At 38.8% G+C, this 17,359-nt stretch overlaps 1 protein-coding gene across 5 annotated transcripts in view; it reads right to left on the bottom strand.

The window, feature by feature from the left end:
- Positions 1-17,359, bottom strand: part of marchf7 (membrane-associated ring finger (C3HC4) 7) — a 35,421-nt gene that overhangs the window by 7,949 nt on the left and 10,113 nt on the right. For 3 of the 5 annotated variants that reach the window (XM_079840118.1, XM_079840119.1, XM_079840120.1), the window contains exons 3-9: positions 10,724-10,914; positions 5,761-5,922; positions 5,102-5,258; positions 4,799-4,966; positions 3,277-4,390; positions 1,018-1,187; positions 403-506 (exon numbers count right to left, since the gene is read on the bottom strand). In XM_079840118.1, the coding sequence (XP_079696244.1) occupies positions 403-506; positions 1,018-1,187; positions 3,277-4,390; positions 4,799-4,966; positions 5,102-5,258; positions 5,761-5,922; positions 10,724-10,900 (2,052 nt within the window). In that variant the 5' untranslated portion in view covers positions 10,901-10,914. Of the gene's footprint in view, positions 1-402; positions 507-1,017; positions 1,188-3,276; positions 4,391-4,798; positions 4,967-5,101; positions 5,259-5,760; positions 5,923-10,723; positions 10,915-16,767; positions 16,899-17,359 lie in introns of those variants that run through there. The other 2 variants (XM_079840116.1, XM_079840117.1) reach the window with 2 other exon arrangements.

Here is a 17,359-nt window from a genome sequence, read left to right as displayed (position 1 = left end):
GTGGTTTGATAAACACCATAGTGAATCAAACAATCTGAATGTCTGTTTGACTTCCTGTCTCCTCTACAGCTAGTGTCAGAAATGTAAATTTGTTCAGTGCTGCTTTGTGTGCCATTGTTTTTCCGCTTTTTCATAAGTGCCCCCTACTGTCAGAGAGATTGTGCCTTTTGCATCTGCTGTTTTTTTCTGCACTGATCTGAACAGATAAATTGCACGCGAAAATCTGGATCGAATTCATGCTGGTGTTGTGTAATAATTCTTGTTCCTCAGAGATTCTTTAAAAACCCACTTTGCAAACGCACTGGTAAAGTAGTCACATATGCATGCGCAATTTCACATGAGCATGTTTCTTATAAGCAGTAATCTAAACAATGTGCGGGTATCTTGTTTTGATGCACTTACCCTTTCATGAGACCTGTAGAGCTCATTGATGTCAAAGTTCTCAATGTTTAGGTGCAGTTTTTCCTTACAAAGTTCACAGGTAGTGATGGCCTCCAAGTTAGAGCCTGTGTATCAAAGCAAATGTATGGGATGAATCAAAATATAAAAAATACAGCAGCCTAATTCACATTTTATTCAATTAAGACCTCAATGAGTTTAACTACAGTTTATTTGTATCTTTTTATATTTTCCAATTGGTATTACCATGGTAGAACCAAAGAATTCTCTGAACGTAAAATACTGTACCGGATTCATATTGTACTAAACATTCAGGACTGTACCATGGTACCACCACAGTATTAGTCTGTAAGGGCTAGTAACCACCTCAAGTCTCAAATGTTTGTAAATAAATGAGATTCTTCCGGTCTTGTCATTTTCATACTTGTGTATTTGATCAGTCTGCCTTCAGACAGCGTTATGCATTAGTAGTCTTGCACAGCACAGGAAATTAACCCCCCAAACCCCCTTGTCAGACTGAGTTTGAAAGCAGTTCCTTTCTCAGTGCACATCAAACAAATGAATATACACTATATAAACACTTAGTTTATATCTGCCCTCAGGAAAAGAAAGCCATACCCGAGCTGATTTTGGAGCGGAGCCATTTCTTAATGCAATCCTGGTGCACATACTGCAGGCTGCCGGTGCACTTGCAGGGCTCGATCAGAGGATTGGAACTCGACTGCTCCCCCATCTGACAGATTCGGCACAGATCACCCTCCTCCTCATCAGAATCCTCCAACAAAAGGCTAAATATAGGAAGAGGGTGTGGTTACAACAATCAGCAAACTGAATTGTGAACACCAAGTGTGCTCAAACCTGTAGAGTTTAGATCCAAGCCTACTAAAACACAAACGAACCAGCTAATCAAGATCTTCAGGATTACTAGAAACTTCCAGGCAGGTATGCAAAAGCAGGTTGAAGCTAAACTTAGTGTACTTCAGCGACACAAAACCACATTACACAACTTTCTCAAGTGAAAAAGTTGTGTTGTGCCAATTGTGGGCAGTATTAGGCAAAAAAAAAAAAAACATGCATAGATGCATGCATGTTCATATAAATTCAAACTATCAAATTTGGTAAAGTCTACCAAATTATAGAATTCCAAAGTCTATAAATCATTATTTGATCACGGTAAGGTTATCTAGCTGACATTGGCAAGGAGGATTTGTGATAGTAATCTAAAAATGTACATGCCATCATCTGCCTATTGATGAACTTAGGTAGCAGTAGCTATAATTTATCAATTTACAGTATAATTGATAGTTCTCATTTTATCAATAAAGTAAATAATAGTAAAGTAAATAGACTTAATTTTCTTCATCAAGAATATTATGGATATTAAATAAAAATGTAATGGAAAAATATATTTATTTGAAAAAAAAAAGAAATCCTTATTGAACCCTGTCTTTGAATCCTTTTGTTGATATGCACGCATTTATATAGAACATTCCATTGCATCTTTCGCAACAAAAAAAAATTGGGTTCGTTGAAAAACAACGTCTTGAAAATTAACATTTTTGAATGTTTGAACATGCATATACAGAAATCTAAGACATCTGCCATGTCAGTCATCTTGAATTGCTGAGTGAAACTTGAAATTACCATACACAAAAGAAAAAGTTAAGGCCCGTTCACACCAAGAATGATAACTATAACTATAATAGTGTCCACACCAGTGCACAATATCGTTCTGTTCTTTTGAGGAGACCCAATATCTTTATCGTTATAAATATCGTCTTTGGTGTGAATGGGCCTTTAAAGGGTAAATTCACCCAAAAATTTAAATGCTGTTATTAATTACTTACCCTCATGTTGTTCCAAGACCTTCGTTCATCTTCGGAAAATCTTTGATGAAATCAGAGAGCTCTCTCACCCCTCGATAGACCATTAATTAATTAACACTTTTAAGGTCCAGAAAGGTAGTAAAGTAAAATAGTCGTTAAAATAGTTCATGTGACTCCAGTGGTTCAACCTTAATTTTATGAAGCGTCAAGAATACTTTTCATGTGCAAAAAACAAAAAAAAAAAAAACGACTTTATTCAACAATTTCTTCAAGTCTGTGTCAGTGTCCTACGCTGTTGACGTAGTAAATACAGTGCAGCGATTCAGAGTTATGTCAGAGCTACGCCGGCTTACCATTGGCCGAAGCCATTCACGTGGAGCACCATGACGCATGCGTGTGATGCTGACACAAGAGCCGGCCAATGTAAACTGCGTAAAAGACTGAAACAGACATGAATAAAGTCGTTATTTTTGTTTCGCACAAAAAAGTAATTCTCGTCGCTTCATAAAATTAAGGTTGAACCACTGGAAACTCATGGACTATTTTAACAATGTTTTTACTACCTTTCTGGACCTTGAAAATGTTAATAAAAATGCTGTCCATGTGGGGTCAGAGAGCTCTCGGATTTCAAAAATATCTTAGTGTTCTGAAGACGAACGAAGGTTTAATGGGTTTGGAATGACACGAGGGTGAATAATGACAAATTCATTTTTTGGGAGAACTAACCCTTTAATGTGCGGTCAGGTTAACCATTGTTCTGAGAATTTCCTCATGTGAAATCCAGTTATTTCAATAGTAATCTACACAATCTGGGTAGGGTGAAAGATTTCCCTGCACAGATTTGCTGTGTTGACCAACAGAAAGCTTCTTGGTTTGAAAGTGACTTCTGTGGGAGTTATGCTGCATACATCACTACACAGACAATGGTCCTTTTTTCTTGCAAAAGTTGGCTAATGTGAGCGCACATTTACAGTAATGTTTTTTTAAAACGCACAGACACAAACAGAACATTCTACACAATACCCAGACATAGTTAAAATTGCCCTCTGACCTCTCCTGAATCTTTCGCAGTCTCTCTGGGTCTCTGGAGGGGATGGGCTTGTCTTTTGCCTGCTCATCAGTTTGACTCCTCCCATCTGCTCCTACTCCCACACCAATTATTACATTCTCAGGCATACGGAAGAGCGGGCTGGTCATCACCCTGCCAATGCCATGGCTCCGTCCTGCTAGACGTGCTCCGTCCTGCAGCAGCGATGCAGAGAGACCCGAGGCTCCAGCAGAGGATGCTGCTGCAGCACCCTCTGAGGACTCATCTTCATCATCATCATCATCATCGTCGTCGTCACCATGGTCAGGCGTTTTACGGCCATCTTGGTCAGGGAATTGGGGTGAACGCTGAGGGCCCATGCGGACGCTTTCATCACGCCCTTCCCTCCTGCGACGAGAGAAAAGTGGGGTACAGCGGTTCCAGTTCAGCCAGGACAGGCCCGCTGGAGGCCTGAGTGATTCCTGTTCGGGTTCTACATTAGCGCTCTCCTGGACGGGAGCGAGAGATGGTCCACGTCTGCGCAAGAACGAAAATGCCTGAACGGGGTCCGAATTCCTCAGCTCTGCTTCCAAATTTTCTCTACTGACTGGAGGAGGGGCTTCAGAGGGCAGCGCTTCATCTGGGCTAGAGTCAAATGACCTTGAATCAGAGGCAGAGCTGGCAGTGGAGTTTGACTCCTGACTGGAACGTCGGGAGAAAAGTCGAGATAGCAGGCGCCTGGTTGTTCGCCTGCCATCTGAGTCGCCGCCATTCTGAGTAGGAAGTGGAGTGGGGGCAGGGGTAGATGAAGGTGGGCTGGAGCTACAGCCAGTAAGGGGTGTGTAAGGGGTGGAGCTCCAGGATGAGAGATGGGATGGGTCCAACACAGAGGTGGAGGTTCTGGTGGAGCTAGAAGTGGAGGTTCTGGAGGAACTAGAGCTGGAGCGTGGTGTATCGCGAGAGAACGGACCAGACTGGTAATCTGTGGTTGGCCTGTGGGAGCTGCGCTCCAGAGGAGAGGAGAGGTACTCGTTTTGGATACGGCGACTAGATGAACTGTTCTCTCGGTGGGATGAGTACTGGCTCTCTTTGGGTCGAGCACCTTGTGCATAGGTGGATGTAACACGCTCTGAACGGTCTAAAGCACAAAAAGAAATGTAGTTACCATGATTATACAAACGTGGCCATAAAATGTTGGAAGAAATGGCAAGATTTGAGATGAAAAAATTATAAAATATTTGCAAATAAAGCTGCGTTTCAATCCCATGTGTTCAAAAGAGCAAAAGTTGTGGTGCTTAATAGTACACATTACAATATAAAAAATCTCATCTATATAAATGAAAGCTAAAGCAAGCATTTTGAAAATTGTATCTGCATTCAAACCAGCATTTTTAGGCAGAATCCCAAAATGTGTATACATGGATGAAAACTTAAAGTCATCCTATTATGCCTAGAACCAATTAGCGAAATGACCCACTGTAGAAAAAGGGTGTTAGTGGATGAATGTGTCTGTATAAAACGCAAATGAGTATGTGTGTGCACATACACAGTGAAGATGACAGTCCACTAGGCCGGTAACTAGACTCCCCCAGTGAGGTCAGTCCTAAATCCCCCCTCTTCTCCAAATCCCTGCGGGCCCAAGGACCCTCTGATGGAGTGGATGAAGATGTGGATGATCTAGACAAAGGACTAATGGTGGTCTTCCATGAAGAATCTAAAGACAAGAGCGATGTGTTAATCCACCATATATCCATACATTGAAAAGATTCTTAATATTAACTATAGTTATAGTATTTGGACTCCTAAGCCATATTTAAAATGTATGCAAATACTTTTTACTGTGACATACTTCCTAAAGAGGAGTAGGAGTTGGCAGGTTTAGATGTGGATGGGGATCTGAAATATCCTGCTCTATTTGTGTAAGAAAGTTTTGCTCTTTTAGACTCGCTGTCTTGGGACGTGCCAAGAAGTCCACAGTAGGATCCCAGTCTTCTCTCAGAGTCTGTCTGAAATGCAAAGGCACAAACACAGGCAGTCAGATGTCATAAGTTCAGGTCGCAAAAGAGCCCAAGTTATTTACATACAAATGTGGCACATATCAGACAACGGCCAATATTCCATGACTTGTTCAGAATAACAGCTTTCAATTTCATATTGAATGTACATATTTTGCCACTTTATGAAACTAAAAGAAGTCTTATAGCACAAGCATTAGACAATTTCTGATGGTTCAAAACACCACAACCATTAAATTGAAGGAGGGAGACAAAACGAACAAGAAAAAAAAAAAAGTCTTGATTGGTTTCATAGTCATCTAAAAAACCTTTTTAATTCAACAAAAAATGCTAATGCTACTAATAGTAATAATAATAAACAAGCCAGTTTTGTATATAATTATATCTATATTTAGTTATTAAAAAGCACATTATATAAAAGATCAAATATAATCAAGTGTGTATACATAGTTACATTAGTTTGTGCATATATTTTTGTAAAAGTGATATTTACAAGTCTGCCTCTGTCCCCACTGGTGGATTCGGTCCATGATCGATCACGGGAAGATGAAGAGGAGGAAGAAGAGGAAAGGGAGATGGGAGTAGAGAGCATCCAGTTGGTGTGACGGCTTTCAGTTGAACTGTAACCTCTTGGCGAGCTCAGCAGACGGGAGCTCTGGAACACACAGGAAACATGAGAAATTAACACACAGCACATGGATGTCAAGTCAGAACAAACATGACAGGAAGAGACTAAATTATTGACACATTCAACTACTGTTTATTCTACAGTATGGGCCAAGATTCAGACTAAAGCAGCCAACCACAAAGCCTCTCCAAATAGTTTCCTTCCTAATGCATATGGGTGGTTTGCTGCTTTGTTATTACGAGAAATCCCCTGTGGCAAACTATACATGGCCAACGTTGTTTAATGTCCACTTCAACACTGGCTAATGTAGTGATGTAGCCAAGTTCTCAGATGTGATCTTCAAAAAAAACACTCTAGGGAGTCAAAAACAACTCTGGGAGCTTCAGTAACTTTATCTAGCGAGACAGACCTTGACAGGTTGACGAGATACACCGGGGCCAGGAATCTAGTGTGCACTAAAAAAAGCCCAGTGAACCAAGGCAGTGTAACACGAAGATCTTTCCAAAGCCCCAGCAGCACGAGGTAAATGAGATGCTAATAGAGCTAGCAGTAGCACACCGATCTCCACAGTGCCTCTCTCATGCTTCTAGAATTTTCATAAATGAAAGGGTGGAGAAAACAACATCAACTTGCACAGTAAAAAAGGGAGAGAGAGCCAGAGAAAGATTCAGTCCCTTAGGTTAATATATGGCTATACATTGTATAAAGCAAATACCTAGTTTTCACCAACACTACATAACAGTAGCTGACACTCTAAAATGAATCAACAATTTTAGTGTGCAATTAACACTTTTAGAACAAATTTATCCATTTACAAAGCGTATTAAATGTCTAACTTCTTAATTTTATTTGTATAAGTGTAGTTATGTTAAAAGGCTTGCCCTGAAAATAATTGTACGCAAATTTGAGACAATTTTTCTAAGCGTAGCAATCAGTATAAGTAGTTTTATTTTATTTAATGCATCTGTGGCCATCTTCATGGCAAAAACTAAATTACAAAAATAGAAGTGTTCTATCTATCTATCTATCTATCTATCTATCTATCTATCTATCTATCTATCTATCTATCTATCTATCTATCTATCTATCTATCTATCTATCTATCTATCTATCTATCTATCTATCTATCTATCTATCTATCTATCTATCTATCTATCTATCTATCTATCTATCTATCTATCTATCTATCTATCTATCTATCTATCTATCTATCTATCTATCTATCTATCTATCTATCTATCTATCTATCTATCTATCTATCTATCTATCTATCTATCTATCTATCTATCTATCTATCTATCTATCTATCTATCTATCTATCTATCTATCTATCTATCTATCTATCTATCTATCTATCTATCTATCTATATCCATCCATCCATCCATCCATCCATCCATACTAGAGATGCACCGATTGCAATTCTCTTGGCTGATTCCGATTTTTTTGTCAATGAGATTGGCCGATACCGATTTTCTTTCTGACAATATGTTTTGACAACATATACAAACAAAAATACACTTTTTCTTCAAAGCTAAGATGCTATTTTTATTATAAAATAACTTATTAAACATTACACCAGGATCTTCTCTCACTTAAACAACTCTCAAACAATAAGTGTTCTGTGCCTGGAAAGAAGTAGAAATAACTGAAAATCAGCTGCTTGAAACAAAACAAATGTACAGTTTTCCCTTTTTTATTTGTCTTACAAAAGTCAAAAGATCCTATGAATGAACAAACCTGAAGTGTAAAATACTCCTCCAAATAATAGTTCAGTAATTGGGTAATAAATGTTGCCAGCTAGGGATGTCACGGTACCAAAATTCCAGTAGTCGGTACTAATACCATAAAAAGTTTACAGTACTCTACTCTGTACCAATTTCGGTACCACAGCTAAATGTTTTTTTATATAATTTTTTTTAATTTAAACCTTTTTTTTTATTAATTAAATGTATTAAGTTTATTTTTTTATGATAATAATAAGTAAATAATACATAAAAATTTAAAAGCAAACATTGTTTATAAAAAAAAAGATCAAGTGAAAAATAAATCAACCATATAGGCATAATTATTAATATTAGTAGAGACGTATTATTATTACATAGAGACGGCGCTAAATCTACTGTAGGCTACAACAGTAGCCCAATATATTCTGTCAATTTAAATTTTTTCAAACCAAACTTTTATTTTGACGGGTTGCCATTGCCCTTGAGTGTCTGTGTTCATGATATGAGAGTTTTCTCAAGTGAAACGGTAAATTCTCATGAAGTGACGGATTATGCGTTCGGCTGGTCATCCAGCGCAATGAAGTCCATAATTTCTTTGTAATTGCTTTGGTCTTTTCGCTGCTTATACCAAGAAAAGATAGGAGAGGCTGCTGATCTGTGGCTGGCTCTGAGCTCTGGCCAGGTTTAGCCGTTTTACCTTTACTACCTTCTTCAAACTGCGCATGTTCCGCGGGGTGATGGAGTTTTATGTGTCTAATTAGGTTTGTCGTGTTGTGCGCTTTCCTGGTGGTTCCCCCGCGGTTTATTTTAACCTTACAAGTTTTACAAATGGCATAATTAGTGTCTTCTTCGCTCACTGTAAAAAATGTCCATGCCACCGACATGTTTGCATGCGGCTGGGAGCGCGAGCGTGGCTGTGACGTCAACGTCGCGGCCGCGCTCGTGCTAACACCCGCACCAGCTCAAAATCGGAGACACGTGAGACTGATCGGCCGATCACGCAGAAAATCGTCCAATTCCGATCCCTGGCCAATCAATCAGTGCATCTCTAATATATACACAATTAAAATAAAAACTCTTAAGCATAGCAAAAATGCAACACTGGTCATTAAGGGTCAAACTTTTTCTCTTGTTCTCACAGAATGGATCCCAATTAATAAATGGTCCACAATTCAATTTGCTTGTTTTCTGAGCCCTTTCTTCATGGTCTAATTGTTTTTTTACAGTTTTGTTTTATGAATATGAATATTACAGTATTTAAAAGCTATACACAGTGAAACTTCTTAAAGGGGGGGGGAAACACTCAGTTTCAGTCAGTCTCATGTCAATCTTGAGTACCTATAGAGTAGCATTGCATCCTGCATATCTCCGAAAAGTCTTTATTTTAATCATAATTATTAAAGAAAGATGCGCTGTTCCGAGTCTTTCCGGAAAAAGCCGTGCGGCTGGGGGCGTATCGTGTGGGCGGAGCTAAAGAATGTCGAGAGCGCTGTTACTGTGTTGAGTGCGTCTGAAAGCTGCGTCATCCCTAAAAGCGGGAAAAAACTTTATTCAACATAAAAAATGGCTTTTAATCGGATACATCTATGATCCGGAATCAGACCCAGAGGCTGAAGTTGAACAGGAGCAGCAGCAAAAACGACTAGAGCAGGACATCTCTATGTGGTAACTGTTATAAGTTACACTAACTATATAATATGCTTAGCGGCTTGTATTATTTACACATTTATACTTTAATTATATCGTGTGTGTGTGTGTGTGTGTGTGTGTGTGTTTACGCGTGGTTTGTGTAGACATGATTTGTAGTAAGCGGACTGGTTTTGCGCGTCAGGCTAGTGTTTACATAGAAAGACATGGAATAGTAGCGCATTTGAAAGAAGAAGCGCGCTTATTTAGTTCAACATATTTCCCCATTCTTTGTGTATTGTTGTTTGGAGTGCTTTTACAATACACAAACATACACATAGAGTGGCCAGCTAAACAAATGTACACACACTATACATCGCATGCTCCATTGATCAATACGTGGTCATGTTTGGGCTACTTGATGGGCATAGGCAAAAACAGACATTTGAAGCAGTCTTACTCAGTGCCTGCGGTTCCAACGTTGGGACCGCTCCATCCTTCAGTATTAGGCGATTTGAAAATCCGGAAAAGCAAATTCCATCCACTTTTGCCTTAACGCAGGGTTATTTGGCTACGAGCCAGCGCTTTGATGGGCGTAGCCTATTGCTTTCACGCTCTCTCTCTCTCTCTCTCTCGCGCGCGCTCTTCCGGTAGAATTGTCCGGACGGCCCATACAAGGAAATTCCGCCCTGTTGACGTCAAGCGGACCCATGATCGAAAAAAACTTTCCGAAACTTATGACTAACAGGAAGTACTAATTTTGGCAAAGAAATACTCCCATCAAACGTCCACCTTAGCTTTTGAAACTGTGTCCATGTTTAGCATGGGAATCCAAGTCTTTAACAGTGCAAAAAGATCAGTATGCATGAAACAGCATTTCACCCCCCCTTCTTAACTTTGTTTGGCTGTATCCTTACTGGTTGAAACATGTAATTTTTCAAATATATTTGTGTAACGAACGAAGTTGTGAATATAAACATTTTACATACTATAATCAAACAAATGTGGTGACATTTTGCAAACCTAATTCCCCAATGTGGCATTTTGCAACGTTTTTCCAAATGATATGCAAATTTTGCCTAAACAATTTTTTTTTTTTTTTTTTACAAGAGTGGAAAAAAACGAACAAAAACATGAATATCATTGCTTTGGGTCACTGAGGCATAATCAACTAATGAATCATATTGCCCCCATTGACTTCCATTCAGTCTAAAGGAAGGGTCAAATTAATTTTTGTGGCAGTCAATATCACATCACAGATGCTGTCAACAGAACTACAAAACCTGTATTGAACCTGAAACACTCCTTTAACTACACAGGGTTACGCAAGAACAACATATGGATTTCTGGGTGACTGGTTCAGCAGGAGGGGTGATGAGTCAGTTGTGATGTTAGCGATCTAGTGAAAGAGACTAAAGCTACACTACCGGTGGGTGTGAACATGGGCATTATGGAAATTAATGTGTCACTGTAATACCTGATAGTCGGAGTCTAACTTGACAGAAGTGTCCCTGCCAAAGCGCTCTCTTCCCAAGATGGTCCCTCTGCCATAGAGCCGACTTGCACTGAGCGCTGAAGATGAAGAGGAGGAGGGCGATGACAGCGAGGAAGAGCTGGAGACAGCAAACGGAAACCGACGAGACTTCGAATCCATCTCTGAACTGTACCCTGAGAGACAGAGAGAGACCCATAATGTTACAGCTGCAAACCCATGACAGCAGTCACTGCTAAATTCCATTTAAAAACAGGATTGGTAATGAGATGTTTCAGACATGTCTTTTGTCATGTACTTCCATTACCTGTCGAGCATTACAAGTTGCCTCCAGCAGTATGATGTTTTAAAGGAATAGTTCTGTCATGTACTCAAAAACTCATTGCTCCAAACTTGTATGACTTTCTTGACTCCTTCATTGTAATTACACAGTAAAGAACAACCAGCAAATTGTTCAAATGTGATGTTCCAAAACCCATTAGAATTAATTCATCTTTGGAACGCAAACATTAGTCTATTTTAATGACAGAAGTTCAAATAAGAGAGAAAGTGACAAGTGTTTTGATCGGGTTTTACATTAGGCAAATTCAAAAACACATGCATTAAGGTATACTAGCAGGTTTAATGCTGCATCAGATTTTATTGAACATGGATTGGATCCATTTAACATTCGACAGGCCAACAAATACATACAGAACGGAACAAAGATATTGATTTCATATTAAACAGTGCTTTTCAGCTAGGTCTAACAGTAGTTTTTCAGGTAGAGAAATAAAAGTAATCAAATGTAAAAACATTTCATATTCTTCACTGTTAGGGGTGTAACAATATATCGTGTCACAATATATCGCAATACAAAACTGCTACAATGTGTATCGTGGATAGTGACAACCTGTATTGTATAGTAATTTTGTGTTTTACGTTTTAGTGTCAGTACTATGTAAGACTGCACACACACACACACTATTTTTTTCATATACATGAATATAATGTATAATAATGCAATGGGGGAATATTTGTGGGTCCTGATAATGCCAAATGTCTTGGATTACCAATAAAAAGTTATTTTAAATACATCTAGTCAGTGACAGAATGCAAGCATATTCGTCTAAAATTATTCTGTATTTTCAGCTTCATAATCATGAATATATTTATTCTGGTGTCACCATAGTCCTGTGCATTGCGTTACTAGAACCAAGTCCAAGCCTGTTCATTTCCACCCACAATGTAATACCAAACTTTGCATTTTAATAAATTTTACCATATGTTTTGGAGTATTGCAATAATATTGTATCGTGATATGTATCGAATCGTGACATGAGGGTACCGTTAAACCCCTATTCACTGTATAACTTAAATGCATATTAATGAAGTTTAGTTGCGAAGTGAGGTTTTTTTTTGTCTTTTGTTGTTTGATTGTCACCACATCAATTGGAATGAATTGGCCAGATCTGATTAATTTCATTCGGATTGTAAGGGGTGATTTATTCCTTTTGTAATCCGATCGAGAGGGCATGTAAACAACTACTACGCATGTGCAATGACGTAGAAAAAGAGCATAATGACGTATGATGCACGGAACGAGCCATTCTTCCTGTTGAATGATGTCAAATGATTGTCCTGTCATTCTGAAACTCTTTCCACTTGTCATCTGTGAAGTGGAGCAGGACAACGTCCCACCAGTCCTTATTTCGGGCTCTTATCCTCAGACGCCTTGTTTTGGGCGTGGGAATGGGCCTTTTTTACGTTTGATAAATATAAGCAGCACGGCATCAAGTTCATGTGCTCGTCGTCACCCAAATAGGACCCGAAAGAGAAAAATATTAAGTCTGCTTTTTAAAACAAAGAAAAGGACAATGGTTAGTATGCAACAACAGTGGGAAACTCTGTATATTTGTGCAGTGTGCACATTTCAAAAGATTCAATCCTATCAGAAGCTTGTGACAAACACGCAAATAAACCCCATCAGTTTATTTAGCATTCCTGTAAACACTACATTCAGATTCATCCATCGGAATTAATTCATTCAGATTGAAGCAAAAATTGTCTAAGTAAACATAGCAACAGACTAGCCTGGCTCTGCCCTCCTACGTTCTTCCGCTCAATTTTCATTTTCCTTCAGTACTCCATCTGGGTTTGCGTTATATTCTCCATTTATTTTTTATTTTAAAGCAGCACTAGGTAACTTTTCAACCTTTATAATATATTTTCAAGACTCTTGTGATGATACATCGACTTACAATAGGTTGAATGACACATCTGCATAGCCTGACGGGGTCTGTATCGTTTTTAATCGTACATTTAAACTTTGGGTTTCGGGTAGTAACCCGAGAACAAAAAGAACTACAAAATTCGACTGCTTTACGGCATATACGTCACTTCCACCACCATCCACACTTCCTTAAATTCGGACGTGCAAGCCGAACTATCATTTGTTTGCCGAATGTTATAGTCATGGCCGAAGCAGCACAGAAAAATAAGAAAGCAAAGGTTTTGTCGGAGGAAAACAAAAAGAGGAAACGAGAAAGTGATCGGATTAAAGGCAGGACGAGGATCAACATTGGGCCAGCGTTTGCTCGTTGACGTGAGCTGAAGGAGGGGCTACATTCTTGCAAGTAAATACATAAAGACGTACAAAATCATATTTTAGGATACCTAACATGTCTGTGATATTTGTTTATTTGTCTTGCCTCAAGCTATAATGCAAATCGATTTTTCAAATTTGCAGATTCATCTATGGTAGCTTGATATTATAATATTGACGATATATGGTTATTACCTACCACTCAAACATTGAATTGAAGTATCATACAGATTCTGTAAAACGGGAACCAATAGACTAGGCTACTATAATGACGCTGGCTTGTAAACGTGAGCATCATGATCATTTTGCGTTTGAAAAAAAATAAAACCCATGAAATTATATTCATATGACATGCTGAAACATATGCCACTGTACCTGAGATGAAGACATTTCACACGCGACGCAAGCAGAACACCTGCATGTGAACTCCTCTTGCAGTGTTCAGGGCTATCATGGTTGTCATGTCAACAAATGCATGTGCGATGCATCCCCTGATGTAGAATGACAGTTTACGACAGTAGTAGAGGACAATACTGTTTCCTAATTGTAGGGGGACCCCGAGAGCAAAACCTACCTAGTGCTGCTTTAACCGGTCCAATCAGCGAACAGAGGGAGTGGCTGAGAACAATGACGTTTATGTCGTACACTAGTTTTAGATGACATATGTCACGACCAAACGTTAGCGATTGGTTATAGCAGATCCAGAGTAGCTCTGGGCAGATCCAATAATTTTAAACTTCAACAGAGTACCTGCCTTCAAGGCAGTTAACGCTTGTCAATGGAGAGTGGCCAGACTCTCTGTACAAATGAAAAGTACGAGAGTCTGGTAGGACCAGGCTAGCTACAGACAGCAGTGCAGCAGGAATATAAGTGTGCTGTCACTTTAAGAGCCACATGATTCCGATATACTGGTGCACAAGTGGTTCATTTCTAAAAAGGTTTACATTCATTTAAGACCAGTGTTGCCTAGTCTGCGGCTTTCCTGTGAAATTGGATTACTTTTACACGGTTGCCACAGCATTTTTTTTTTATCCGGAGGCTAAGATGTGGCCTTCCGGAAGCATGCTTTGTGTGCACCCAACAACAACAAAAAAAACTTCCCATGAGTTTGTTATATCTGCCTTTTGCATATGCCAATGGTTTAAATTGAATAAAAATCGGTGGCTGATACATCAATGCATCTCTAATTTTTTTATATTCTCCAATCACTCTGCACCCCCAGAATTGGCATGCATCAAACAGTACAAAAAGACGAGTAATTGATACAAATAGAGCTGTATAATAATCCTTATTAATCATCCTTAAGTATTCTGAAGGGGCATTGCTTCATATGAAGAATAGATTTTAATTGCATAAACAGATTGATCAACACGCACGCCTAGAAGCACATCAAAAATGGCAAACAGAAGCTCAAACACAAGAACCAATGAGGTTTGTTTTCAACAGTCAAGTACTGTTGATCTTCTGTTTACCATATTTGATGTCCTCTATATATGTGCCATGATCAGACAAATTAATCAATCATGTCCATTCAGAAGACTTAGATAAAACCACTTTTTAGTTTTATTTATTATAAAACTAGCATCCTTTAATTTTTTGGAACTACATGAGTGAGAAAATGTAATACTTGAGGGATTAGTTCATACAAAAGTTGTAAAGTATGAGTAAAAACAGCAATAATGTGAACCTGAACAATGTTTTTACTGCCATCAAGAGTAGAGGAGTTGAACTGTACAAAAACACACTGGTAATCAGTTTCTTGGCCCAGAGTACCATCACACATTACCAATAATCAATAACCCTGGGGGAGCCACTGGCAATGTTGTCTTACTTAAATACACAGAGCATAGACCATGTCTACTGGCTGTTTTACATCATAACACACTTTTCCCCCTCTGTAAACCTCCATATACATCTTCATACTGCACCCTTCATCAAGCCATCTATAAATACCCTCCTCTCTACAGTAGAGTATCAAAATAGCACCTTCCTGCAATGAAAGCTCTCTGCTGTATGTCAAGCTTTTTCCAAATCACATTTGCCAAGTGAGAACGCAGCTAAACTTAACCTGAAGGCATGAAAGCACTGCTTCAGTCAGGTGTCAGGCAGAAAAAGAGCAAGTGAGACAGGGAATGTTGCAGGCCGAAGCATGTTCCTGAAATGTACACTGATTTGAATCCAGAATGTTGTTGAAAACATTTACAGTGGGCCTCAACATCCGAACACTTATTGTATGAATTCTGTTGTACTAAGCCAATTAGTTTGATGATTTATTGCATCATTTAAAACTTTCTTCTGAATGTCTGAGCTGCTCTACAACGAAAGGGACAAAAAAACACCATAATCTGCACTATATTGCAACAACAGTTTTGTTCTGTTGACTGAATTTTGCTGTGGTACTTACTTATATTGTGTGGAAATTAGAAGTTTAGACAGTCTGGTAAACTTCTCCTTTTGTGTTTGACAGAAGAAGGAGCTAAAATGCCTATTTTCATTTTGGGGTACATTTTCATAGATCAACATCCGACTTCATATTTGCAAAAGCCAAATCAGTGGATGAAAAGAACAGCGAGACAAACATTAGCATCAGGGCGTTTATGTAACAAAAGGCACAACAAAAAGTTATACGCCCATGTGAAACCCTGTGGCTTTGTTTGCAGATTATGCAACCGGTGCATTAACATTTTGTTAAACTAAACCCAAACTTGTACACTCATCAAAAAAAAAAAAAATCACACTAAATAGTACACCTAATAAAATTAGGAGGCATTTAAGTTCCTGCCTACATGCATTTAGTTGAGGTTCCTAAATATAGTTTATCACCACATAATATTCTCAGGGCTGTGCCTGAGTTTGTACTTCAAATATTTGAAGTGTCAACCAGTGCAAATTTCCCTCATGCATGAATGATATTTCAGATCAAAATGGTGGTTTATAACATTGACCTCTCAAAATGTCTTTCTGGCCAGATCACAACATTCAAGTCCATTTTGGTGTTTGAACTGCTTGAACTTGACAGGACAAACAGCATGCTTATGATTGTAAACCACAGCTGATGTAAATCAAACTGGTGAGATGTCAGTGATTTGCAATAGCTCAGCACAACTCTCGAGTTACAAGAACATTAAAAGACAAATGGCTCACAAAGGAGGTAAACACGGTGTATTCATCCTGTGCGAAAGCTGTTGATCCAATAAAGCTGACTGATTTAACCAAACGCGTTCAAAAAGACATGTTCGTGACATGCACCACTGACCCGTTAAACTAGAAGCTGTAGGTTGCATGTGATGCAAGAAGTCAGTCGCATTAATAAACCAGCACTCTGCCAGATGTCTAGGCCTTGTTTTTGTTAGCCAGGGCACTTCGTAAAATAAATACAACAAGCATAAAGCTCGTTTGAGTAAACGAATGTAATTAATCCGTAAGCGCTAATATTACCACTTACCAAACGCGACCTGTTAAAGCGCACCAAATCTCATCGTGCTAAAATGCTCCGACTGGCATCACTTCCGTGTGAACTCACCTCTGATTTTCCGTCCGTGTCTCTGCCTTTAATATTAATGGCGTCCGTGTGTTGATATAGGGAGGGTCACGTGGTTTAAAGTGTAAGCGAACACCCGCAGGAAGCGCGTAACGTCGCTCACGGAGCCTGATTGTCAGCCGCCCTAGCCAATCAACGGCAGCGTAGACAAATACGCCCCGCCCTCGTTCCCTTGTGCATTGACAAGACGCATGTAAATTATAAATGTGTTAGGTTGTAAAACCCAAAATAAAATTAGACGTTTCCAATGATTCTATCCAGCAAGTGAGTGTTTGCAAAAACTGGAACAATATATAAATGGAATCGTTTTGTAGTCTAAATATTTCCCTGAAGCTGCATTTCATTTATTTAAAATTTTCTGTTAACTCCGATCTATTTTGTTGGTGAAAAATGTATTTCTGCACACATAAATGATTTAAATAATTTAATTATTACTATATCTATTTCAAACTAATTACATATAACTTTCGTTACACTGCATGTATATAAAATAGTG

This window comes from Gobio gobio (genome assembly GCF_949357685.1).
Source record: "Gobio gobio genome assembly, chromosome: 17".
In the NCBI taxonomy this organism is placed as follows: Eukaryota; Metazoa; Chordata; class Actinopteri; order Cypriniformes; family Gobionidae; genus Gobio; species Gobio gobio.
The sequence above is the reverse complement of the archived record's forward strand: the minus strand, read 5'-3'. Positions and strand labels throughout refer to the sequence as shown.